Source organism: Nyctereutes procyonoides, unplaced genomic scaffold, assembly GCF_905146905.1.
Source record: "Nyctereutes procyonoides isolate TBG_1078 unplaced genomic scaffold, NYPRO_anot_genome, whole genome shotgun sequence".
NCBI classification, from domain to species: Eukaryota; Metazoa; Chordata; class Mammalia; order Carnivora; family Canidae; genus Nyctereutes; species Nyctereutes procyonoides.
The window spans coordinates 11,812,118-11,838,519 of NW_026575125.1; the positions used below are offsets into that span (position 1 = coordinate 11,812,118).

Consider the following 26,402-nt stretch of genomic DNA (forward strand, 5'->3'; position numbering starts at 1 on the left):
AGGCACACCATATAAGGAATCAAATGCGTCCTCCTCCCCAAGGCATTTGCAGATCGTTATAATGCAGTGAGGGTGAGTGTTAAGATGAAGGTCTGCAGAGGAGCCATGGTGCCCCCCAGAAGCGGAAGTTCACTCCTCACTCGAAGAGGTCAGGACGATTATCTATGGGAGGTGACACTCGGGTTAGGAAGGACAAGTGTGGCCCAGCATAAACAGGAAGGGCAGTGAAACAGCAGAAGTCAGGGCGCTATAGGTGAAGTAGTGTGGCATGTTGGGAGAGCTCCAAGTCTCCTTAGGAATAAAGGGGCCCTGTGAACAAGCAGACACAAGCCTGGAAAGGTAGGTGGGGCCACGTCATGAAAGGCTTTGCACAGCATACCGAGGAGTTTGCATTTTACCCTGAAGTATTTTTAAGCAGGGGCATGGTGCAGAGAGTGTGCCTACAGTACCCTTTGGAAATGGCTTGATCTTGGGCACCTGGGCGGCTCAGAGGTTGAGCGTCTGCCTTTAGCTCAGGGCATGGTCCTGGGTCCTTGGGATTGAGTCCCCCATTGGGCTCCCTGCATGGAGCCTGCTTCTCCCTCTGTCTGTGTCGCTGCCTCTGTGTGTGTGTGTGTGTGTGTGTGTGTGTGTGTCCCTCATGAATAAGTAAATAATCTTTAAAAAAAAAGGAAATGGCTTGATCTAAGTCATGCCCTAGTTTTATCATATCATTGATACTTATTTTTCTGATCTAAAGGCAGACGGACTGTCCCTCCGAGGGTCAGACAACCCAGTGTTAGTGGCTCGAGGGAACTGTGGTCAAAAATGAAATAAAGTCATCTGGTTGATGAATAATCCATACAATGTTTAAAAGTGAACATTGCCCAATTGGAAGAAACCAGGGAGGGTTTCTTGAAAGTTGCTTCAAATTTGTATCATGGAAGCATGGAACACTCAGAAGAGCACAGGCTTTGGAAGCACACAGAGTCCTTAACCCCACAGCTTGGACTTGTGTTACCATAGGCAACACACTCAACCCTCTGAGTTTGTGCCTTCATTTGCAAAGTGCAAATAATCATACATATTTCACAGAGTTGAAATAGGACTAAGATCTTAAAGTATCTAGGAAAGAGCCCAAAAACTAGTAGATATTTAATAAAGGGTCTGTATCGTTTACTCACAAAAACTGAGTAAGCTAGAGAAGGATCTGGGGAAGACGTTATAATGTTCTGACATTTAAACAAGCATCTTAAAGAAGAGAGAATGATTTCTGCTGGGGACTTCGTGGGGAGGGACATGACCCCAGGGAATGAAGTAACAGGGAGGCAGATTTTTACTCAGTATAAGCACCAACTATATAATGATCAGAATATACAGAAATTGCCAAGGATGGCATAATAATAGTAAAGGGCATTTCATCCCTGAAGATATTTTTTTATTTTTTATTGGAGTTCAATTTGTCAACACATAGCATAACACCCAGTGCTCATCCCATCAAGTGCCCCCCTCAGTGCCCGTCACCCAGTCACCCCCACCCCCCGCCCACCTCCCCTTCCACCACCCCTTGTTCGTTTCCCAGAGTTAGGAGTCTCTCATGTTCTGTCTCCCTTTCTGATATTTCCCACTCATTTTTTCTCCTTTCCCCTTTATTCCCTTTCACTATTTTTTATATTCCCCAAATGAATGAGACCACATAATGTTTGTCCTTCTCCGATTGACTTATCATCCCTGAAGATATTTTTAAGGATAGACCAGCAGGTAAACATTTTCCAATGGGCTATAAGTAGAGTCATGTGCTGGGTTGGTGGATGGACCAGAACACTCCTAAGACACCTGTAATATCTAACATTTTAGACTTTATAATTCTCCATGGTCCAGGACACCCACGCTGGGACCTCAATGTTCACTGTTGGCAGATCTTCCCAAGTGTAGGAGTGTCTGCGATGAAACAAATTGAGAGGTGGAGGATAAAAATAACTAGATCTTTTTCATCTAATTCCAGAGTGAATGCATATTTTATAAGCTAACTCAACTTTTCTTCAGGGTACCAGAAAATTCGCAGTTACACTGGAATGAACCATGGATGCAATTATATCTAAATGCACCCAACCTTTTCCTTTCCAGATTGTCTATAAAGATGGGCTTCTCTATGTCTATGCATCAAACGAAGAAAGCCGAAGCCAGTGGTTGAAAGCATTACAGAAAGGTAATTTTTAAAAGTACTAAAAGGGAGTCCTCAATTGAGTTCTGTTGAGGCTCGGTGGGGGAAGGATGTGGCAGTAAAAGGACCCACTGCCAAGAGAGAATCTGCTGATTTTCCTACCAACCTCAGAGAATGTGCCACGCTCATGCTCATTTTGCATTCTCGTTGTCACGTGGAGCGAGCCTGTGGGTCGGATCCCCTTTCCTGCCCTGCACAGAGCTGGCTATTGTGCCTTCCAGCAGCGTGGAGGAAGCCAGACCACCTGCTCTCCATCCACTGTGCTTGTCTTTACCCAGGCAAAGTCTGTGTTCTCCTGGGGCTGGGTCAAGGCCTGTGGCTACCGTACTTTGGCTGTTTACAGAAAGTTCTAGCTAAGTACTAAGTACTTATCATCTGCCAACTACTGTGTCAAGTACTTAGTAAAACATTTCCTCAAGTAATCTTGACAACTCAATAGAAAGGGGAAATATTATTCTCCCTTTTTCAGATAAGTGAAATTAAAGAGACACGGCCAGTGTCACGTACCTAATAACGGAGAACTCATAATTCTACTACCCCAGCCAGGCTTTTTAACCAGGACGGAATAAATGCTAGGCAAAACCGGGGATTTAATGGAGCTTTTCCTCAGGGATTCCTCGGCTGCTCTGGTGACAAGCTGTGATAGGAGAGAGAACGTTGCTAGTAATTTGGCAACATGATGTTTCTCCCTGTGATATTCTTATTTGAAAGGAAGATAACTGTGTGAGGATAGTACAGAACTCGAATGGATGACTCTTCTGGTGGAATTTCAGATATTAAGCCCCCAGACAGGGTGAGGTTTTATTTTATTTCATGCTAAGTTTGAGATTAGGGTTCTTTCTCAGTATACTTCAAATTATACCCCTTTAGACAACCACATACTCCACTTTGATGCAAATACATCCTTTTTGTCACACATAGGGCTTCATTTTTCCTTTGCATGAAAGGGTTTAGCAACCTCTTCTGTAGGATAGTCAAGTGGTCCGGTGAGGGGAGAAGCCTCCCTCTTCCTGCTCCCAGCTTGCAGGAGTGAGAAGGGCATCCCTTGTAGAGACAGACAAGTCTGCCTCCAAGTCCTGCTTTGCTGTGTCACCTAATAAAACCACCTCCCACCTCTGGATCTCAGTTTCCAGACCTATAAAATGAGAAGTCCCGTTGCTTTCTCCCTAGAGTGATCATGAGCCACAAATGAATGACTCACATACATATTAAGGTATCCTACACACAAACGTGAGTCAGTGCGGTTACAGTGGGGCCTGTAGGATGAGCTCTCAGGTGCTGCTTCCCATTCAGGCTCCTCTGGAGGGATTTCCTGGGAGTAGTTGCTGTGTAGACACCTCCAGTGTGCAGCTATGAATCATGGCCTAGAGTCCTCTGTGGGTCCTTCTGGAAGGATAGATGGCAAGCAGGTTTGGGTGGGCCCTGGAGAGCTCAGGTAAAGGCACATAGAGCAAAAAAGGAGAGCAGAGGGAGAGAGAGGCACAGGTGAATCTCTTAGCCCCTTGTAAAACTTCAACTCAGTGAAGTCGGGGGGGGGCAGGATGCCACTAGCTTTCTTCTCTGCCACCTTTCCAGGCTCTTGGGAAGGCTCTGAGCTTTTCTAGAAGCATCCCTTGCAAACTTCAGCACATGTTCTACTGGCCACAACTGTGTCTCATGGCCATCTCTACATGCAAGGGAGGCTGCACGACAGTATCTGGTTTTTCCAGCCTCTCTGCTGGGAAAGAGTAAGAGAGAAGGTGGGTGAGATTGGCTGCCAGCTTGAAGGAAACAGCTGTCAGGCTGGCCAACCAGCCGGCCGCAGGAAAACAAAGGAGTTTCCTCGCTTAAATCCTCTCCCCTATGAAGCCTTTTTCGTCTGCGATTTAGCTCGGGCATGATAAACTGAGCTGGCGTGGGAAGCACAGCATTTTCCAGATGGTGGCCTATACTCAGGAGGTGTGGGCTGACGTCGTGAGGACTCGGGTGTGTGGGCCACCAGTTCTGAATCCAGCCGACCAGATGTGGCTAAAGCGTGTCCTCCTTTCCAAAACTGAGAACTGCAGCGGGTGCCCCAGGGAAGCCGGCACCTGTGCGTCGGATTATAGGACAGAAAGCTGGGGCCCGAGTCTCGGATATGCTTCTTACCAGAGGCTTGTGAGCGTGAGCAGGTTACAGCACCTCTCTGCAGCTCACCTAGCTCTCTAAGTGCCGTGAAGACAATCCCAGGTCCCCGCAGGGCTGTCGAGTAGGTGAAACCGGAGGATATATGTGAGGGGACTACGTCAGCTCCTACACACACATTAATATATGCGAGTTCCTCTTATTGTCATTATTAAATGGTGCGAGTGTCGCAATGTGGACTTTTGGACTTGACTGGAAAAGAATTGGTTACCCAGGAAACGAAATTCATGTAGTAGGAAATAACAGGAATCCCGGCATGTGGGGAGCAGGAGCCTGGGGAGCAGGAAGGCGAGTAATGCGCCCAAGGAATCTCAACGACCATTTGGGACCAGGGTCAGAAACCCTGGTTTTCTTTTCTTTTCTTTTCTTTTCTTTTTTTAAGAATTTATTTATTTATTAAAGACAGAGAGAGAGAGAGGCAGAGACACAGGCAGAGGGAGAAGCAGGCTCCATGCAGGGAGCCCGACGTGGGACTCGATCCCGGGTCTCCAGGATCACACCCTGGGCTGAAGGCGGCACTAAACCGCTGAGCCACCCGGGCTGCACCAAACCCTGGTTTTCTAATCATAACTCCTTTTGCTTTTTTGTGACTTCTGTAATAATTTCCCTTTAGTTCCCATTAATATTTAGCTAAGTACTTTCATGCAGGTGCTTTCAGCTAAGCTGAGCTGAGCTAAACTAAGGGAATGGTAACACTCTAGGCTCACTGTTAATTGAACTTGTGCTCTGAGCCAAACGCTGTGCTGGATGCTTTACATACATTATGATTGGATCTGATCCAATGACCCAGCAGAGCAGTAATTATCTCCAGACACTTCCTTGAATCAGGGTTGGAAAGGAGGGGCAGAAGTCTCCTAGGATTAAAATAAAGAATCCTTAAGATGAGCATAAAATCCAGAAGAACTGAAGTCACACAGAGAATCAGTCCTCCCCACCTAGGGACTCTTCTTGAACTATTCTCGGCTGAGACCTTGTAGGTTTCTCTGCTGCATTTTGAGAGAAGCTAATTTGGTGTAGAAACAATATTCTACTCCAATATTAGAATTTCATTTCTTTGGGGGCGCCTGGGTGGCACAGTTGGTTGAGTGTTTGACTCTTGGATTCGGCTCAGGTTGTGATTTCGGGGTCATGGGCTCGGGATCCGTGTTGGGCTCCACGCTTGGCTCAGGAGTCTGCTTGGAACTCTCTCTCCTTTACCCTCTGCCCCGCCTGTGCCTTCCCCCAAAGTGAATGAATAAATCTTTTAAAAAATAATAGCATATTTGAAAAAAAATTCATTCTTTAAACATTGCCCTATTACCATTATTTTTTCCATTATTTTTTAAATATGCACATATTCCTAGAAAAGTAGCCCCACAAACCATAGTGTAAATAAGTCAAAGTCACAAAAGACAAAGCAGAGATGAGGTTCGGTTCCGGATCAAGGGAAACTAGAAAACTAAAGGCCACATGTGATTCTGGATTGGAGCCCCAATCAGAAATAGTGAGTGATTATCAAGGGTAATACTGGAACAGTTGGAAAAATTTTGAATATAAAATATTCAGCGACAGTGTTGTTTCAGTGTCAAATATCCTGAATTGGATAATTGTATTATAGTTATGTAAGGGACTGTCCCTGCTAACAGAAGTCACATGCTGATGTGTTTATGGGTGACAGTGTTTAGGTCATGATATCTGCAACTTGTTCTGAAATGGTTAACAAAACATAATAATAATTTTTAAAACTTTTTTTAATAATAAATTTATTTTTTATTGGTGTTCAATTTGCCAACATACAGAATAACACCCAGTGCTCATCCCGTCAAGTGCCCACCTCAGTGCCCGCCACCCAGTCACCCCCACCCCCACCCTCCTCCCCTTCCATCACCCCTAGTTCGTTTCCCAGAGTTTTTAATAATAATAATATGTATATATAGAGAGAAAGAAATAAAGCAAATATGGCAAATAGTTAAAAGTTGGTGAGTCTGGGTGAAGGGTATATGGACATTCATTGTACTATTCTTGAAACTCATCTGTGTGTTTGAAATGTTTCAAAATGAAGAGTGGAGGGAAGTACATGTTCATTCATATTCATTCGAAACTTCTCTTCTTGCTAAGATCTAGTCCTATCCTTCAGCCTCCTTCTATGACAAGAGAACAACATGTGCCCTGACCCGCTTACTTCCTTTACAGATGTATTTCTAGAACCCTAGATCACCAAGTTAATCTGTATATACATTTTCTAGTTTCTTTTGTAACATTGATAGAAGTTATTTTGTTGTTCTCACTATATACCTGGGTAGACTTTTTTTTTTTTTTTTGGCATATTTACTTCTGAGTGAAAGACTTATATCCTTAGGGAAACATTTGCTCTTAGCCTGGTGGCTGGCAAAATAAGGTTTTCATTGTTCTGTGATAACAGCACTTACTGAATGTGTTTCTTCTCTTGGGCCAACATTTGCTCATGCTGTGTTTTCTTCCTGCCTGGTCCCCAGAGATAAGGGGTAACCCCCACCTGCTGATCAAGTACCACAGTGGGTTCTTCGTGGATGGAAAGTTCCTGTGCTGCCAGCAGAGTTGCAAAGCGGCCCCAGGATGTACTCTCTGGGAAGCATGTAAGGTGACCCCTCCCCCTTTGTTGGGCAGGACCCTGGGTGGATGGTGCCCCATTAGGCAAACCTGCCAAACAGAACAGCTCACCGGCTGGGGAAAGGAAGATGTGCCAGATTGGTTGACATCATGAAAATCCAGCCTCAAAAATGCTCTCGGGCAAATGAAGTCTAATTCTAATAACAATATTAACATTTGCCATTCTTCTGTTTTATGAGAACTGTTTTTTTTAATTGGAATCATGAATCAAGCAAGGGGCTGTTTATTTCCTCCCATACTTTTTCCTGGCTTAAGATAGACTCCAAATGGGTAGAATGGGTGAACATATTACCATGGTTCATAACGTAAAATAAGAAACGAAAAAAATCAACATTCTTTTAAAAAAAATACGTTAAAGGATAAAATTCAAATAACCCTTTTAATCACCGTATATACCAAAATGATGGACGACCAAGTTTTAAAAAAGACATATTTAAAGGGTTTACCTTTTGTACCTGTTTGTTGAATTCTTAGTAACACCACAGAAGGTAGCGAAGGGATTTCTTTAAGTGCAATCAGATTCTATCCGGAGATTTCTTTAAGTGCAATCAGATTCTATCCGGAGTTATATTCCTAAGAACACCCGCCTGAAACTTCATCTTGGGACAGAGAAGAAGGCCCACCGAGTGGCTCTGCAAGGCTAATGGAAGGAAGGAATTAGGTTGTTTTCTGCTTGTGCCTTATAGGATCCCACCCATCTCTAGGATATTTACATGAGGTGGTCTTTTTTCTAAGATTTTTAAAAAGATTTTATTTATTTATTGGAGAGAGAGAGAGAGAAAGAGAGAGAGAGAGAGAGAGAGAAAGTGCATGAGCAGGGGGAGGAGGAGAGGGAGAGGGACAAACAGACTCCATACTGAGCATGGAGCCTGAGACAGGGCTTGATCCCATGACCCCAAGATCATGATCTGAGCCGAAATCGAGTCAAATGCTTAACTGACTGAGCCACCCAGGCACCCCATAAGTCAGTCTTATGTATTTTAGAAGTTTATCATTGTTTAACAACATTAGGTTTTGAATAAATTAAAAAAGGAGAACTGATTCTGATAGCAGTTTTACCAGCCTGAACAAAATATGCTTGGATTACAACTTTAACAAATTGAATAAGATCAGTGGTGTGATATCACTCTAGGAACTGAAAAACACACAGGGACCTGAGCTGTTATTCAGATTCACCCCATTTTAGTATTGACACCTGACAGTCACATTGGTGGTATCACTAGTAATCTGACAACAAAAATCAATGAACAAATGTCCATTGTGTTTCTTTTCTTTCTTAATTAGGCTACACAATGAACACTTATTAATCTTAAGTATATTATGTTGTCCTTCATACTCACAAATTAGAGTGATTTAATGAACTATACAGAAATTACTGTGTATGGATCCTCCCTCCACTGTAAGGGGCTGAGGAATAATGTTTCCTTACGGCATTAATTCTTCCCCCGATTACTCTGTCCATGGTCTGGCATCATGAGCCAGCAGGCCAGAGTCTAGCTCCGACCCCAACTCCCTGCGAAAAAGCAGGAAAAAAGGCCAGAGAGAGCACAACCTTGGGATCATCTTCCTAGGCTCTGTCTGGATCGCATCTGCCATATGCTCTGGGTGCAACAGGCTCTTCGCCAACCTCTGAGGAAAGCTATAGGTTTTGGACGTGCTGTGGCCCCTGAGCAGCAATGATACTGTTTAATTAGCCAAGTATAACTTACTCCTCTGCTGAGTTTCAGGGCAGCCCGTGGGTACAGTTACTAGCAAGGAAATAGTTGAGAGTCTGCTTCTTTCTGTCTCTAAGATGCCCTGGGCCATTCCTTTTCCAGGATACATGGCCTACAAGTAAGTTTACCATACACCCCAGTCTCATTCTGTAGCTGGTGACTTGACATAATTTTTTAAATCTTACTTATCCCTGTAAGAAATGTTTCAGTTTGGTTAGTAAACCATACGGTCCTACTTATAAGGCACCTAACGGCTTCACACTCATATCCTGGGCATCTATGTATATGTAGAAGTGGAAAGAGAAACCAACAATTATCATAAGAAATGGAAGAAACTATGGGATAGGTTTGCTCATTTATAAATCAGCTACTTATAAGCATCTTGTATGAGTCAATCAAAGAGGAATCAGACATGGATTCTGACCCCTAGTGACATAGGTACTACCCAACGAGGGCAGATATCTATATTTCAAATATAAGGTGGAAATGCGGTAACATTAATAGTTTAGGGTTTTTTAAAAGATTTTATTTATTTATTCATGAGAGACAGAGAGAGAGAGAGAGGGAGGCAGAGACACAGGCAGAGGGAGAAGCAGGCTCCATGCTGGGAGCCTGACGTGGGACTCGATCCCGGGTCTCCAAGATCAGGCCCTGGGCTGAAGGCAGCGCTAAACCGCTGAGCCATCCAGGCTGCCCTAGTTTAGGGATTTAGAGGAACTTGAATTTTTTATCCATTTGGGAGGATATTGATAATCAAAGGCAGAGGACTAGAGTCTGAGTTGGGTGTTACAGAAGACAGCAACAAAATCACTCCAGATGCTGTGTCTAAATTCACTTCATCTGAAGCATTGATCGCATAAGCTAGTTCATTCGTTTGCTTCCTAACATTGGGTGTTTGCTTTGTTTTGTTTGAAGTCCCTTCTGATATTACTTGGTTTTGCTTTTCAGACGCTGATCTGCACATTACAACTCACGAAGAGAAACACAGAGTTCCCATCTTCCCAGACAGAGTGGTAAGTCAATATTAAAATATTCTTTGCAAAAATAAATAAAAATAATATCTTTGCATAGTCAGGATATATTAAATTAACCAAGAGTTGCCAGGTTCAAGACTAGAAAATATGGGCTCCATTCAGACTGTTGAGCAGAGAGAGGGAAGATGTGAGCTACCACCGGTGGCAATGGCAGTATCGAATGTAAGTTCAAATATCACATCATTTGATCATTTTATATTGTTGTACTTAATAACCGGGCCTTTTCTAAACTGTAAGCACATAGTCACCGAAAAATGGGTGCACGTGGGAGACTTCCAAGACCACCTCGTGTGAGTATCCGGGTGAAGGATGGGACTCCACAGGGCACAAGCAGAAAATAACCTAATTCTTTCCATCCACTATCCCTTCAAGGCCACTTGGTGGACTCTCCCTGAGATTGCTCTCAGATGCTCTCCAGTTGCTCTCAGATGAGCCAAAATGTCCTGATTACTAGTAGTCATGAGAAGAACCTCTAAATTGTCCCATCCAATGTTATAATCATACGACTCCAAACATCCTTCCAAGTTACAACTCCACATAGCTCAGGTGTACATCGGCTGGCAGCCTGCTTTGCAGGGAGGGCCATGGAGAAGCTGAGATTCCTGACTTTTTTGTGGTTGGGGCCCAGAAAGGGGGGGGGGTCTAATGAAAAACAGTCATTTGTGGCTGATCTCATCATGATTCTGGCAGGGGTGGCTTCTGGGTGAGACAGTTTTCCAATGCTGATTCTTTAGCTTATGGGAAGTTTTTGTGGGTTTGCCACTAGAGTGCAGATCCAAATGTAGTTTTATAACAGAGGGGTTGTCTTGATCCTCAGCTCTTGGGTTTCTAGTCCTCACATTTCTGCTGGGTCAATTCACCCATCTTGGACAGAGTTCCTTTTGAGATGGCTCCCAGAACCTTCTCCCAAGGGTGGAGTTGGCCGACAGGAAAACAAACAAAACCTTGACTTCTCTGGCTAATAAAACTGTATGCGGCTCACTCTCACAGTACAGGCTGCTGCTCTGCTTTTGTTCTGCTCTCCTGGGTTTGCAGCCAGAGCCTCCTGCATTTAAGGCTTCCCAGGCAGGTATCAGCTTCCTCAAATCCCAGGGCACACATAAAGTGGCCTCCCAGTGATTCTTTAGAAGCTCTCCTAAAAGTTAAGGAGTGTCTCTACCCATCCACTAGCTCTATGGTTGTCTTGGGTATTTATTTTCAGCTGCGTACATTCACGTATACCTCTCTCTTTCTAAGTAAAAACCATATAATCTTTGTGAACCGACATGAAGGACAAAAAGAAATCCTTTATTAGAGTAGGTTAAATTGGGTCTCCCAAATTTCATGTTCTCACCAGAACCTCAAAATGTGACCTTAAAAAAATGTGACCTTATTTGGAAACAGGTTTTTGCAGATGTAATTAATTAAGGACTAAGATGAGATCATACTGGATTAGGATGTGTCCTTACAAGGCGAGGAGAGGACACAGGGAGATACACAGAGAAGAAGGCCGCTTCAGGACCTAGGCAGACCAAAAACCAAATAATCCAGTTAAGAAATGTGCAGAAGACATGAACAGACACTTTTCCAAAGAAGACATCCAGATGGCTAACAGACACATGGAAGATGCTCAACATCACTCATCATCAGGGAAATACAAATCAAAACCACAGTGAGATACTCTCTCATACCTGTCAGAACGGCTAAAATTAACAACAGGAAACAACAGGTGTTGGCAAGGATGTGGAGAAAGGGGAACCCTCTCGCGCTGTTGATGGGAAGGCAAACTGATGCAACCACTCTGGAGAACAGAATGGAGGGTCCTCAAAAAGTTAAAAATAGAGCTACCCTATGATCCAGCAGTTGCACTACTAGTTATTTACCCAGAGGATACAAAAATACAGATCCGAAGGGGTGCATGCACCCCGATGTTTATAGCAGTGTTATCAACAGTAGGCAAACTATGGAGAGAGCCCGAATGTCCCTTGACTGATGAATGGATAAAGAAGATGTGGTATAATGTATACAATGGAACATTATTCAGCCAACAAAAGGAATGAAATCTTGCCATTCGTAGTGATGTGGACGGAGCTAGAGTGTATTATGCTAAGTGAAATAGGTCAGTGAGAGAAAGATAAATACCATATGATCTCACTCATGTGGAGTTTAAGAAAGAAAACAGATGAAAATATGGGAAGGGGGGAAAGAAAAAAGGAGAGACAGAAACAAGCCATAAGAGACTCTTAAGGATAGAGAACAAGCTGAGAGTTGATGGAGGGAGGGGGTGGGGGATGGGCTAAATGGGGGATGGGGAAGAAGGAGGGCACTTGTGATGAGCGCTGGGAGTTGTATGTAAGTGATGAATCACTGAATTCCACTCTAGAAACCAATATTGCACTGTATGTTCAATAACTAACATTTAAAATAAATAAATAAATAAATAAATAAATAAATAAATAAATAAAGACGTAGGCAGAGATTTGAGTTATGCTGCCACAAGCCAAAGAATGCTAGAACCACCAGAAGTTGGAAGAGGCAAACAAATATTCTCCCACAGAGCTTTTAAAGGGAGCACAGGGATCCCTGGGTGGCGCAGCGGTTTGGCGCCTGCCTTTGGCCCAGGGCGCGATCCTGGAGACCCGGGATCGAATCCCATGTCGGGCTCCCGGTGCATGGAGCCTGCTTCTCCCTCTGCCTATGTCTCTGCCTTGTCTCTGCCTCTCTCTCTCTCTGTATGACTATCATAAATAAATAATTTAAAAAAATAAAGGGAGCACAGCCACAGTGAAGTCTTGATTTTGGACTTGGGGACTCCAGAACTATGAGAGAACAAATTGGATTTGTTGCAATCCACCAAATGTTATGGCAGCCCAAGGAAACTAATACAATTTTTAATATTTGAAGGTTTTATTTTGTTATCAGCAACATTGCTATTTTCCTTTGGGTACGTGCTCCAATAGCGACGCTTGAAAATGATGGCTTTATGAAACACCTAAGGGCAATGTTCAGAATAAGCAAATTTACAGGGACAAAAGGTTGATTAGTGGTTTCCCAGGGCCAAGACGGGAATGGGTGACGGTTGACGGTCACAGGAACCTTACGGGAGTAATGGCAATGTGCTCAGACTGGATTGTGGTGATGGTTGCCCAACTTGATAAATTTATCAGACTTCGCTGAATTCTACACTGACAAAGGGTCAATTTTATGGTACGCAAATTATAGTCCAATAAAATTTGTTTTAAGTAAATCTGCGCGCAGAGGATAATATAGGAGCCAGAAACCATTGCATCTAATCTCTGGCAAGGAATTCTTTGGGAAATGTGCTGAAAATTATCAGTCAGGCAAATCAGTGGCTGAGGGTTCCTAAGGCTGTTTTGATTGTAAGCTGCCCTAAGGGATCAGGGATCAGAGTATCATGAAAACATGTTTTCCTTTGTTTTGCTTTTTTACCAGAACATTCAGTAGAGGACTTACTTTGCGGAGCTGAGGAAATTTAAAAATCCACTTTCTAGCCGTTCCGTTCAGATTTCCGTTTAGGGAACTTTCCACAGCATTTATTTCTGGACAGAACCACCGCATAGCTCACAAATAGCAGTGTCCTGCATAACGAAAATTTCCAGGACATCAATCCCTGCAAAAAAGTAAAACTACAAGCATGAAAAGTTAAATTCAGAGCTTATATATTTTTACAGGAATTTTTAATAGAAGTATAACATGCACTTAGGAAAATATACGAGCCCTAAGTGTTCAGCTTGATGACTTTTCGCAAACTGAACATGTCGGTATAACTCTCACTCAAATCAAGAAACAGAACATCAAAAGAAGAAAGAAAGAAAGAAGAAGAAAGAAGAAAGAAAGAAAGAAAGAAAGAAAGAAAGAAAGAAAGAAAGAAAGAAAGAGAGAACAGAGAACATCACAGAAGCCCAGGGGTACTACATCCCGCTGAGGGCAATCACTAGCCTGACTTATACCATCGAAGATTACTTGCTCGATATTGGCCTTTAGAAAAATGGAATCATAAGGTATATAGTCATTTATCATCTGACTTCCTATGAGATTGACCCACACTTCAGTGTGTGGTTGTCGTTTACTCCCATCGCCGTGTAGAAGGATTCTACTGGGTGACTATACCACTGTATCCGTTCTGTTGCTGCTGTGACAAATTGCCACAAATTTAGTGACTCAAAGCAACACAGATCCATTCTCTTGAAGTTCTCAAGGTCAGAAGTCTAATATAAAATGGGTCCACGCGGACCCTTCCTTCTGGAGGCTTTGGGGGGGGGGGAATCTATCTCCTTGCCTTCTCTAGTTTCTAGAAGCAACTTATATTCTTTGGTTTCTGGCCGCCTCCTCTATCTTCAGAGCCAAAAGCATAGCACCTTACGTTTAGTATAAAATATGTTTCTTATTTTATCCTTTAAGTGGGCATTTAGGTCGTTTCTAGTTTGTATCCAATTGAAATAATTCTGCTATGAACATCCTTTTACATGTCTTTTGATTTCACTGTTGAGTGTGCGTGTAGACTTTCTGGACCATAGGCTACGTGCACGCCCAACTTTAGTAGATTCTGGGAACAGCTCTTCAGTGTGGTTATAGACTCCCTACTCCCACCGGTGAAGTGTGAGAGCTCTAGTTGCTCCAGATCTTTGCCAATACTTAGTATTGATTTCCCTTGATGCCTGTGTCTTTCTTTTCGTTTCTTTTTTCTTTATTTCTCTTTCCTTTCCTTTCCTTCCTTCCTTCCTTCGAGCTGATGCACTTGGCCTGTCAGCTCCCAGTAGGTGAATCTGTGCCTCACTGTGATATATTAAAATAAAATCTCTTGTCCTCCAAAGCTGAAGATTCCTCGAGCAGTTCCTATTTTCAAAATGAATGAACCATCTTCGAGCACCACCGTGGCCCCGTATGACAGCGACTCAAAGAAAAACTACGGCTCCCAGCTAAATGCCAACATGCAGCATTTTCCAAGAGAAGACTGCCCTGACTGGTGGCAAGTAGGAAAACCGAAAAGGTAAACTTCGACTTTGAGTCGGGCTGCCCCGCACGTGGGGAGGCATCCCCCACCCCCTGACCTTGGACCTCAGCCTCCGGGCTGTCCACGCAGCCGCAGCTGACACAGGGCTGTCCCCTCAGAAAAGCCTCAGTGCCTGAGCCAGGAGCCCGGGCAAGCAGCGGCCCCCCTGGGACTCAACAGCACGGACTTGCCATTTAGATGATGTGCTCTGTGATCTTGCGCATCTAATTCCCACCTCTTTCTCTCCCCCTTGCCCCCTAATAACCCTACATGCTAGAGCTCAGAAGCTTTAATATATCTCCTTCACCTGAGACTATTTGGGGGGGGAGGGGCTTACTTTTGTACCGAGCTTACAGGTGACAAGTAACCCTCCCAGCGAGGCCTCGGCTGCCTTCTCAGGATGGGCTCCTTCACCTCTCCCGACATGATCAGTTTTCTCACGTTTTTTTTTTAAGCCAAAAGATGCTGCCGAAAGCCAGAATCAAAACTACCTTGAAGGCAGGACCTAAACTGTGTATCTCTCCAGGGTCTGGGGCCGGCTTGGCCCCGTGCCTGATGCTCACCAGAGATTGAGCTGAATCGCAAGATGACAACAGAGGAAGGGACAAGTGACTATCCTTCCTTATTCGCTGCCCCAGACTTCCTCCCCATCCCCTTGTTCACTGTCTGACATCTCCTCACTCGGGGCACTGGGCCTGGGGGGGCTGTCTTTTCCCCCAGTGGATGCAGAGCATCTCTCTGACTCCCCCAGTCATCCCCTTTCTTTGTTTTGTTCTTTCCATCCTCATCGTTTTTACCTAAAGCAAATGCCTCACTGTACCGAGGATACAGCCACGGGGCCACACAGAACTTGAAAGAGTGTTAAGTGTATTCTTGTTGTTGCTTCCGGCATAACAAATTGTGGCACTTTTCATTTCAAAGTGGAGCTAGAATCCAAGTATTAATCTATACCTGGTGCCTGGGGGGACATGTCACAATTATTTGCCTGCCAATCCAGTGTTCTTGTGGAAGGAGACCCTTAATAGATGCAGGTCCTAGGATTGGTGTCATGCCAGCTTTGTGTCAGGTCCCCTTCCTACCGGAAGCCCCAGGGAGTCATTGACAAAAATGCACGGCGATTGCTAGATCCTGTCTTTATTGAAAATGTTGACTTTTTTTCATCATGGGTTTTTTGCATTAATTTTTACAGAAAAAAATCTCATTACAACGTTATTTACCTTGACCACTGAGTTTTTCTGACGCCCCTCCTTAGATTTTGCACCCAAGATTCAGTCCCAACTTTGGATTTTCCCCTAGAACTCGAGAAAGCTAGTTATCTGAACAAAAGAATTGATGAATCACTTCTTAGCATGAGTAGCATTACGTCAGTGAGTGATGATAATTGCTAAAAGGTCTTTGTGGATTGAATTTTTAAAACACAGTCGTGATTCTCAGCTCACGTAAGTAAATAATACTTCTTATTAATTATCCTCACTTGAGGTGCTTTGTAATTCTTTTTCTGAGTAGGAAAATGATGCATGCTTCCATTAAAGCATTCAAATATTGCAGAATATTCAGGGTACGTTCTTCTAGAATGTTTCCTATGCACATGCTACCATGTATAGAGAATGAAAAAGTCAGATTCTCACCACGTAGTCTTCTGCGCCACTCGCTCCCTTTACTTCACATCTTGGATATTTTTTTTCCCATTTAAACGCACGAGGAGGACACACTTAAGTTTTAGTGTGAACAAATATTGAGTGGTGGTAAAACATAACATACGTCTTGCCATCAGTCATTTTTAAATGTAGAGTTCAGAGGTGTTAGGTACCTTCACACTGTTGGGCAAGCTCCTCAGTTATTTTTTTAAGATTTTATTTATTTATTCATGAGAGACAGAGGGAGAGGCAGAGACACGGGCAGAGGGAGAAGCAGGCTGTTTGCGGGGAGCCCGATGTGGGACTCGATCTCGGGACTCCAGGATCACGTCCTGGGCTGAAGGCAGGCGCTAAACCGCTGAGCCACCCAGGGATCCCATGGTTATTTTGAATGTCTACGCAGTGTCCCATTATGTGGCTAAACCTAAGAGATGCACTCTGGAAGGACAGTCTCTGCCTTCTTTAAAGACAACACAAAGGCTAAGTAGACTGCTTAGCATTTTAAAATACGAGTTTTCTTATGAAAAGATGAAGCAAAAAAAGCCATGCTAGGAGTGAGTGAGGTTCCTTGGAAGGCACTGCAGTGTTGAGGGCTTTCTCAGGGCATTCCTTGAAATGGAGCCAGAGAAGCATTTCCTTGTTAGGGAAGCTTGTCACTATGAAGGGTGGTTTTGAAAAAGATCCTGAGATATGAAGGCAAGCAGGAAATAGGCCCTCCATTCCAAACAAAACAGCCTTTGGACTTGGAGAGGTAGGCCCTTCCTCACGTTCTGGTTGGCACCCAAAACGGAAGAGGGAAAATGACGGGTGGCAGAGGGGTGATGAAGATCCTGCGGATCCATCGGCGTCCACATGGAGTTAAAAGTTCAGTATTTTCCAGACTTTTATTTATTTTTTTTCCCGGACTTTTAATTGCAACAGCCACAAGGAAAAGAACATGTTAAAATATATAAGTGACCGGATGCTTGCATATCGACCAGAGAATCAGGGCAAATCCGGTGGAGATGATCTACTAATCCCACGTTGCTATTCACAGGTCTCTTGTTTAGGAACACGGACAAGCTACCACTTGTCATCGGGGTCCCTGCCAGGATGAAAATGCAAAAATAACTCATTAGCTTGAATTCCCAAACCAAGTGAAATGTGCCGGTCAAAATGTTCAATGAAGCTAAAAGATATCTAACACAACTATTTTTGTCCTTGAACATTTACAAATAATCAGAAGCTTACAAAATGTATCTTTTGTCATAGCAGTGACGATTTCGGGGGCAGTAACCAGAGGGAAAGGACTGGTGTCAATCACAGCACCTCAAAGATGTCATGGTAAGTCAATGCACACTCCTTTATGGCTAGGGTTTGCTTCCATTTGCAGGAAAACTAACCAAATTTGCAATCATTTTGCAACCAGACTTCACGTTTAAGGTGAAGGCAAGCCAAAACAATTCATGTAGTTGGCCTCTCTGATCCCTTCAGTTGATCTGAATCGATGACTCGTGGGTTACAGTTTTCTTCACGGTGATAGTTCCCGTCCATCATTCACGACATGCACCGGTGTTAGCATGAACAGGAGCATACCTGGCTCAGCCTCTCTAGCAGGAGGAAAACCCACCGAGAGTCCAGTACCTCTTCTCTAAGAATTGCTCTATACCCAAGCCGAATTCTTTTTGAACCTCATACTAGAGCTGCTCCCGAAAGCACTCATCTATTTCATGAGCCTGCTCTTCCAAAAGAGTCAAACAAATCCGTGTTCCTGGGGGCCTCCTGTAGCAAAGAGCCATTTTCTCATTAAACCGGGCACGAACTCAACTTGTGAGTCATTCTCTCTTCACTTTGCAGATACCCTCCCAAGTGCAAAGAGGGAACCCTGACAGTCTAAATTTTATTTACAGGGGTGAAAGCAGGGTGGGATTTTTGACATTGCACCGCCAGGTGATTGCATTATTTCTTGGTGGTGGTTTGCATTCGTATCATTTCCTCTCTTCTTAAGGGGATTTCCTGAGTCCAGTTCATCTGAAGAAGAGGAAAACCTGGAAGACTATGAGTGAGTTTGAAAGTCCTCTGTGTTCCTCTAAAACTAACATAGATGCTTCTATTCCATTCTTCCCTGGAGGCATTAGAGCAGATGTCTCAGACTTGCCCGGGAGGCTGTATTTACATGGGTAAAGTCATGTGAGCTTCTGGGCCATTTGTCTGGATGACGGGTTGTTACTAAGGGAAATGTTTTTCTTCAATCTGGATTATCTAAGTTGGCTGTACATATTCACTGGATTTATCATATACCTGGTGTCCCCTTCACTTCACTTTGTCTTCATGGATCAGCATATGACATTTCTGCCAATTATTTCTTCCCAGGAGGTTTCTAACCAGGGTGATGTTTGAAGGCTCTTCTTAGCACCAAGTCCCATTTTTGAAGTTATTCATGATGCAGTCAACAAGGTAGCACAACTGAGACTTGAATGTGACAATATTTATATTGAGAGAGTCCTATTTCTAGGGTGACCTCATCATTTAGCATCCAGATTAGGACATTTGACACAGAGAGAGACTGAGCGAGAGAGAGAGAGAGAGCGCTATTAAATATTGCACCTGGACACCAGGCATAAACTAGACTCTTCTGGGTGAATAGAAATGTATGATCACCCTAACTGTACTGGGACAGGTTAGCCTGAGGAGCCCTTAAGGTCTTTTCCAAAATCTAAGACTGTCTCCTTCTACAAATAGGGACAAATAAGTCTCCTGAACTTTATTTAAAATTGGCACTCCTTAGAGGTGGGAGTGATGCGTCTCCCGGACACCTGCTCCCCGGTGGTGGCCAACTCTCTTGAACACCAGGATTACACATATTTTCAGTTCTGTGTTTGTATGAGCGCTGTCACTGATATATTGCCTCTAGGTACAGTGAGAGGTTTTATAAGTACATGTCACTGTTTTGCCTCTTGGGTTTACCTCTAACCCAGCTCGGCCCTAGGCGTTGGTGCCACGTTACGGAAGACGTGATGTATGCCCCACCTCTCTATTAGCATGGCCTTTTCACCGCCTTCTAGCACTTGATCCCTACCTTCTGCCCCAACATCCACCTGCAGGAAAGCCTCTGATGGAATAATTCAAACTAAGACATAAAAGACTGAGAAACACCAGCATAAAAATGATCCAAAGATAATAGCGCTTTGACGGATGACAAAGACTTAAACCCATGGGAGTGAACTTCGAATTGTACATGTCAGCCTTTAGCATTTTGATGAGTTAGAAGTCTTTCTTTGGTTTGGAAAGCCCAGATCTGACCACATGGAGAGTCTCTATCTCCAGCATTTCTAAATTCAAATGGTGCATGAGAGGTGTGCTTTGGGGAAATGATCAAGAGAGACCTACTCTCTTCAAAGTCAAAGAGATGCCTAAGGACAATCAGAAGCTGAGGTCTGTGTGACCCGGGACTCAGCCTCTCACACTGTGCTTGGTGGCCCTGGCTTCTTCCTTTATCGGGGGCACTGAAGCATTTCTTTGGTGGCCAGAACTCCACAGGCAATTCTACTCTTGCTCTCTTGAAGGCTGAGGCACGGAAGCTTCGATGGAAAGTCATATCTTAGGACCAGGCTTAAGGCTCAGCTGCTCGGGCACTGATGAGCTGAAATCTTTTTTAAAACAGAGCCAGACCTCAGCAAAATTATGACACGAGCAAAGTGTGTGTGTGTGTGTGGGGGGCGCTTATTCACAATCTCACCTTGCTTCTCCAGGCCTCTCTCCTGATCCCCAATCATCTCTTTCTCCTATCTCCCATAGGCATGTATCCTGGATCACATTCCCCGAGGAATCTTTGGATTAGCTATGATTAGCTTAAAATATTAACTAAGAAGAAAATGATCAGTTCATACCTCAAGGATTAATTATAGTATCTGTATGGGTAGAATTAGAAGAGACTTTTAAACTTATCAAATTCAACTCTCATCCTCATTTTGTAAATGGGTAATTCCAAGGTCAAAAGAGGCTAAGTGGCTTGTCCAAAGCTGTACAACTACTTATTAGGAAGTTATGTCTAGATTCCAGACCTCCAGGCTGACTGGTGGCTCTTTCTACCTCACTGGCCTGCCCAGCAGCTGACACCACCCCACCCCCCACCCCCCGCCACGTCCCACCTAACACATTCTCACCCTCGGGTTCTTCTTTCCTCCTCGGATATTATTCTCTAGCCAGAGGGTCCTTGTAAGCCCCCAAACCCATGCTCCATCCCCCCTCACACCCTGTTCATTTCCCTAGTGTGACATTCTGGCCAAAACCAAAAGACTACACACATTGTTGATCTCACATGAGAAACAACTCTGTGGCCTGCTGAGCTCTACATACAAAGTAAGATGTTATGCTCTCAGCTAACGTAGTAAAAAAGGCAATACTTAAAGATTACACCTGGTGGCACCTGGGGGGCTCAGTTGGTTAAGCGTCTGCCTTCAGCTCAGGTCGTGATCTCGGGGTCCTGGGATCCAGCCCTGTGTTGGGCTCCCTGCTCAGTAGGGAGTCTGCTTTTCCCTTTGCCTTTGTGCTTGCTCTCTCGCTCTCTCTCTCCCCCCCCCTCTCAAGTAAATGAATAAAATCTTTTTTTAATTTATTTATTCATGAGAGACACACAGAGAGAGGCAGGGAGCCCAACGTGGGACTCAATCCCGGGTCTCCAGGATCAGGCCCTGGTCTGAAGGCGGCACTAAACCGCTGAGCCACCCGGGCTGCCCAAATCTTTAAAAAAAGAAAATATTACACCTGGCTGTCCCATGCCATCTCTTTCTCAGGTGGCTTAATATTACTGGCTTAATATAACCACAGAGGCTTATCTACTGCAAATCAAAAACATTTGTTAGAAAAACATTTGCTTTGAAACTAGATGCTATAAAGTGTCCTTCTATCAGATTATTAAAAGAAAAATATAGGGTTGAAAGACAGGAACTAAAAAAAAAAAAGGAAAAAAAAGACAGGAACTCTCATCTATGGCAACCCCAGCTTTCCCAGTGGACCATTCTTCATTGGTCTAATCTCTGGCTCTCCCTCCAAACAGTGGCACATAGAATTTAGGCACCTGCTGGAAGGAGGCCAAAGGTTCTTAAGTGCCAGCCTGTGTGAAAACACAGAGACACAGGCCCTACCCCAGAATCATGCTCAGGTGGTGGAGACTCAGGAATCCGTATTTTTGAAGAGCCCCCTGGGGGGATTCTCCGGGGCGGTGAGGTGTGGAAATCCCCGATGGAGGCCGATGCCTCCGGATTAGAAAGCTGGGTGATGAGTCACCCTCGACTGGCAAACATGCAATTCTTTCTCGTTGCAGCTGGTTTGCAGGTAACATCTCCAGGTCACAGTCTGAGCAGTTACTGAGACAAAAGGTAAGTCACCTGGTCTTCAACGCAGCCTCTGAGAACCTGTCGCCGGGCGCAGAGGGCACGGGGCTTACTTCTGGCGGAGACCCCCCGGGTGTCCTCAGGGCGTCAGGCGTCCAGCCCCTGGCTTACAGGCCCTGCGCACGCACGTAGCCACTTCCTCTGGCTTTCCTTATCTCCTGCTGGGTCGTCAGCCACTTCCACATCTAGCGGTTTGAAACAAGATTTATGGTTTCTCACCAGTGTGCCAAGCGGGTGCCTCCGTTCCGCCCGTGGGGCTGGCGTGGGCCTCCTCACGGCGTGGTGAGCCCAGGCAGCGGGACACGGCGCAAGGCCTGCAGGTCGCTCCACGCACTTAACATTTCTGCTTTTGTCCTGCCTGCTAACATCCTACGAGCCAGAGCAAGCCCCGAGGCCCAGCCCGGACTCAGTGGGGGGGATGGCACAGGGCAAGAACAGAGGCATGATTTCTGGGGGGCCGGGGGGGGGACATCCTTGTAACAGTCCAGCTCCACCGGCCCTGCTCAGTAGCACCTAAAGCGGAGTCCAGAGGCTGTAACAGGGCCTAGATTTTGTTACTAAATTGGCACAGAATTACCAGAAGGAAACTCTTTCCAACCTGCAAAACTGGTGCTTTGATATAGTTCGACCTAATAAAGCACGCCAGTGGGTTTCTTTGAGGGGTACTCGTGAGAATGCGATGACGCCACCCCCTAACTCTGAATCTTGTCACATTGTCACGTGCCTATGGGTCTGCCTCTCCCGATTCTGGATCTGCTTGGAATTAGCCCAAGTCATTAAGAAAGACAAGCTGAGCATGGAACTCTAACAAATGATTTGTTCTGCACCTTTGGTTTTCTAATGCCTTCTCGGGTATTATATTCCACGGCGGTGGGTGGTTTTAAATGTTATTTCTGCAAGATTAAAACATCAGGCTTGCACAAACACCAAGCAGAGCAAACCATCGGGGAGGGTTAGAAGCTAAGTGGGGAGGGAGAGTCGAGGCACACGGGGTAGGTCTCTAAAGGAAGAGAGCGAGCAGAGGAGGAAAGCTGCCCCGTGGGTCCCCTTCTGTGCCAGCTGTTGGGTGACCTGGGCCGTCAGTGACGTTCCAAGTGGGTCTGAAAGATCCACTTCCCTACCACCTACCAGGAAAAATAGTTTTCAAGAATAACGAAAAGGTTTTCTGTTCCTTCCCCTCTTTTCTTTCCTTTCCAGGGAAAAGAAGGTGCGTTTATGGTCCGAAATTCCCGCCAGGTGGGAATGTACACAGTGTCTTTATTTAGCAAGGCTATGAAGTGAGTATCACACGGATTTCCTTCTCATCTCTTGTGCATGTTCTCTGCATATGCTGGCCATCGAGTCCCATTTGGGGATAAGACACCATCTTCAACCTCTGGCATCGTGGATCAAAGTATTTCTATTGAATGCAACTGTTTGTAGTTGCCTTGTCCACTCGGCCTCTACTCTGAGAGCTTGTTCCCTGGGGGAGTCGGGTCCTCTTCTGCACATCCCGGGCAGCAGGGGGGTGCACCGCCCGCCTCAGTACACACCTGTTAAAGGAATCTCGGGCTGTTCCCCTGGACTCGGTCCTATGTCTAGAAAGAGAGAAAAAGAGCAACGGAGCCTGTCCACTCTTGGCCTTAGCCACCTGCTGAGCTGAGAAACCCACCCCAGGCTCTGGTTTTTTAGCCAGTGTCTCCAGTAGGGGACAGAGCTAGCAGAGAGTCGAATCAGTGTATCTGTGTTCCGCAGAAAGCTTCTTTCCGGGGTGCTGACTTCTCTTTGTGGTTAAGAGCTCTGGCTTGAAGCTGCACCTCGGGGTCCCACTCCCGACTCTACCATTTCAAGGCTCTATGTCCCCGACTTCTGTGCCTCGGCATCCCCCTCTGAAAAGGAAAAATAACAATGACGACTATGTTGTATGGATGAAGTGAGTTAATTCACGTGTTGGATCACAAGGGTGCCTGGCACAGAGTGAGCACTTCATGCATGAATAGCAGTTACTTTTATAGTTGTTGCTGTTTTAAAGATTTTATTTATTTATTCACAAGAGACACGGAGAGAGGCAGAGACACAGGCAGAAGCAGGCCCTGCAGTTTCAGCCAAACCTGATACCAGAAGTCTTCCAAGTCAAGATCCTTGACCCCAGATTTATTTTTGAAGGTGGCCAGGTAGAAAAAAAAGCAGCAAATAGCTAAGGAATCAAATGAAAATAATCCAAATTAATGAACACGGAAGCTTTCTTTTTATGAAACGTCATCCATGGGCTTGAATGAATTGCATGCTGAGACCAAGAGCAAAGTAGCCACTTGCAACAAGAAAGCACCCCTTTTCCTTTTTATAGTTGCAATTTTAACCAGGCTGGCATTACAGCAACAATTCATCAACAGTTTCTTTTGCGCCAAGCATAGTGCAAATTGCTATATATAAAATTGCATCTGATCTTCGTAACACCCAAATGAGGGTTGCCAACAAGCAGTGGAAGGGGATGCAAAGCCCAGCTTTTTTTTAAAGATTTTATTTATTTATTCATGAGAGACACAGAGAGAGAGAGAGGCAGAGGAGAAGCAGACTCCCTGCAGGGAGCCCGATGTGCGACTTTTTCCCCGGACTCTGGGGTCACGCCCGAGCCGAAGGCAGATGCTCAACCACTGAGCCACCCAGGAGTCCCAAAGCCCAGCTCTTGATTAGAGTACGGCTCTGATATCTAAGACAGGCGGGTGTATTATTCCTCATTAGCCCAAATCAATGTGCTTCAATTCACCACTATTTTCCAAAAGTAGAACAACAGGAAAAACGTGTTTTATGTGGAAAAGGTACAAGTTCATAAGAGGAATTAAAGGGTATCCCCACCCATTTCATCTTGCACGCACCACTCCCAAAAGAGCCTCCCACCCATGCTCTGGATGAGAACACCCACAGCCTAATCACCGTTGTCTACCACATTTTAATCTTCATTATTATCCTAAAAGAGAATTGGTGTTCAGAATAATGATCTTTAAGAACTGCAGGGCTCTCGATCATCAAAGGAAGATTCCAGAGAGGAACAGTGCAGAAAGTTGAGATTTTATTGTACATGAATTCTGTATGTGTACAAAAGATGCGTTGAGTTCAGAGAGGAGCTCTCTTCCGTAATTACCCATTGTCATGGATAGCTCTAGAAAAACATCTCATGTCCAGAAACCTTCTGACTTCCCTCTCCAAAATTTGCGAATGCATCTGAATGATCATTTAACCATTGTTTGATCAAACTTCAATTGATAATCAAAAATATTCTAGGGGCACCTGGGTGGCTCAGTCGGTTAAGGATCTACCTTCAGCTCAGGTCATGATCTCAGGGTCCTGGGATCGAGCCCCGCATCAGGCTTCCTGCTCAGCAGTGAGCCTGCTTCTCCCTCTGCCTCTGCCCCTCCTCTTCGATTGTGCGCTCTCTCTCCCTCTCTCAAAATAAATAAAATCTAAAAAAAAAAAACAAAACATTCTAACATTCTTTCTTCCTTACCAGTGATAAAAAAGGAACTGTCAAGCATTACCATGTGCATACGAATGCCGAGAACAAATTGTACCTGGCGGAAAACTACTGTTTTGATTCTATTCCCAAGCTTATTCACTATCATCAACACAATTCAGCAGGTAATTTTTTTCAGTTTTTCTTTTTATGGGTCCTTGTTGAGAAGTATCAATTTTCTCAGGTATCACTGATCCTCCTAATAGTCTTAATATTATTGAGAACCATGAAAATAGGAATAAAAATGCTCTCAAGTCACACACCTGCTGTGATTTTTAGCCTACATTTCCCTGGAATATGACACTCTGCACTCTAAAATGCCAGAAAAATGAAGTTGAGTAAGTTAGCGGCTTAGGAATGGAGATTCTCGTTATGAAAATATTTGCAGTCTTTTTCTGCCTAGAGAAATAAGTTGATTACAAAATTCAAACATTATAGAAACGTTTATCATTGGAGAGAGGACCCCGTAGACAAGTTGGGGTCTATTCCAACAGAATCTTTTGGTCTGCTGATACTAACACTTACTATTTATTATAGATATGAATGAGTTATATATGTGTATGTATGCACACTATGTTTTTGGGGGCTTTTTGGTTTATTTTTTTTTTACACATTATGTTTTTACAGAGATCAGATCCTTCCCCACACACACTGCTTTTTCAGCTTGCTTTCTCTGCTCAACATGTCTTAGTGGTCTTTCCATGCACATACATATCGCTCATGGTCTGTTTAACAGCTGCATAGAATTCTACAGTAGAATTACTCCGAAATGTGTTCACCCAACCCTGGATTGATTAGCGGTTGCATCGCATACAGTATTTTCACATCATGATCGATATTTCAATGTACAGGCCTATACACGTAGCTCTGTGCATCCATATGAGTGTTTCTGTAGCCAGATTCCCTACAAGTGGAATTTCTTTTTTCTTGTTGTTGTTGATAATTTATTTTTTTTTAGATTTTATTTATTTATTCTTGAGAGACACACAGAGAGAGAGACAGAGACACAGGCAGAGGGAGAAGCAGGCCCCACAGAGGGAGCCCGATGTGGGACCCGATCCCGGGACCCCAAGATCACGCCCCGGGCCAAAGGCAGGTGCCAAACCACTGAGCAACCCAGGGATCCCTGACTTGAGCGTTTAATGCAACTTAGTAATAGGTTCG

General features: G+C 44.5%; 1 protein-coding gene across 2 annotated transcripts in view; it reads left to right on the forward strand.

Annotated features, from left to right (window-relative positions):
• BMX (BMX non-receptor tyrosine kinase) overlaps window positions 1-26,402 on the forward strand; it is a 51,882-nt gene that overhangs the window by 7,620 nt on the left and 17,860 nt on the right. Inside the window, exons 4-12 of one of the 2 annotated variants that reach the window (XM_055338183.1) lie at window positions 2,107-2,188; window positions 6,841-6,960; window positions 9,658-9,722; window positions 14,558-14,733; window positions 17,625-17,696; window positions 18,361-18,414; window positions 21,679-21,733; window positions 22,946-23,025; window positions 25,236-25,363. In XM_055338183.1, coding sequence (XP_055194158.1) covers window positions 2,107-2,188; window positions 6,841-6,960; window positions 9,658-9,722; window positions 14,558-14,733; window positions 17,625-17,696; window positions 18,361-18,414; window positions 21,679-21,733; window positions 22,946-23,025; window positions 25,236-25,363 — 832 coding nt within the window. The remainder of the gene's footprint in view (window positions 1-2,106; window positions 2,189-6,840; window positions 6,961-9,657; window positions 9,723-14,557; window positions 14,734-17,624; window positions 17,697-18,360; window positions 18,415-21,678; window positions 21,734-22,945; window positions 23,026-25,235; window positions 25,364-26,402) is intronic. The other variant, XM_055338184.1, reaches the window with a different exon arrangement.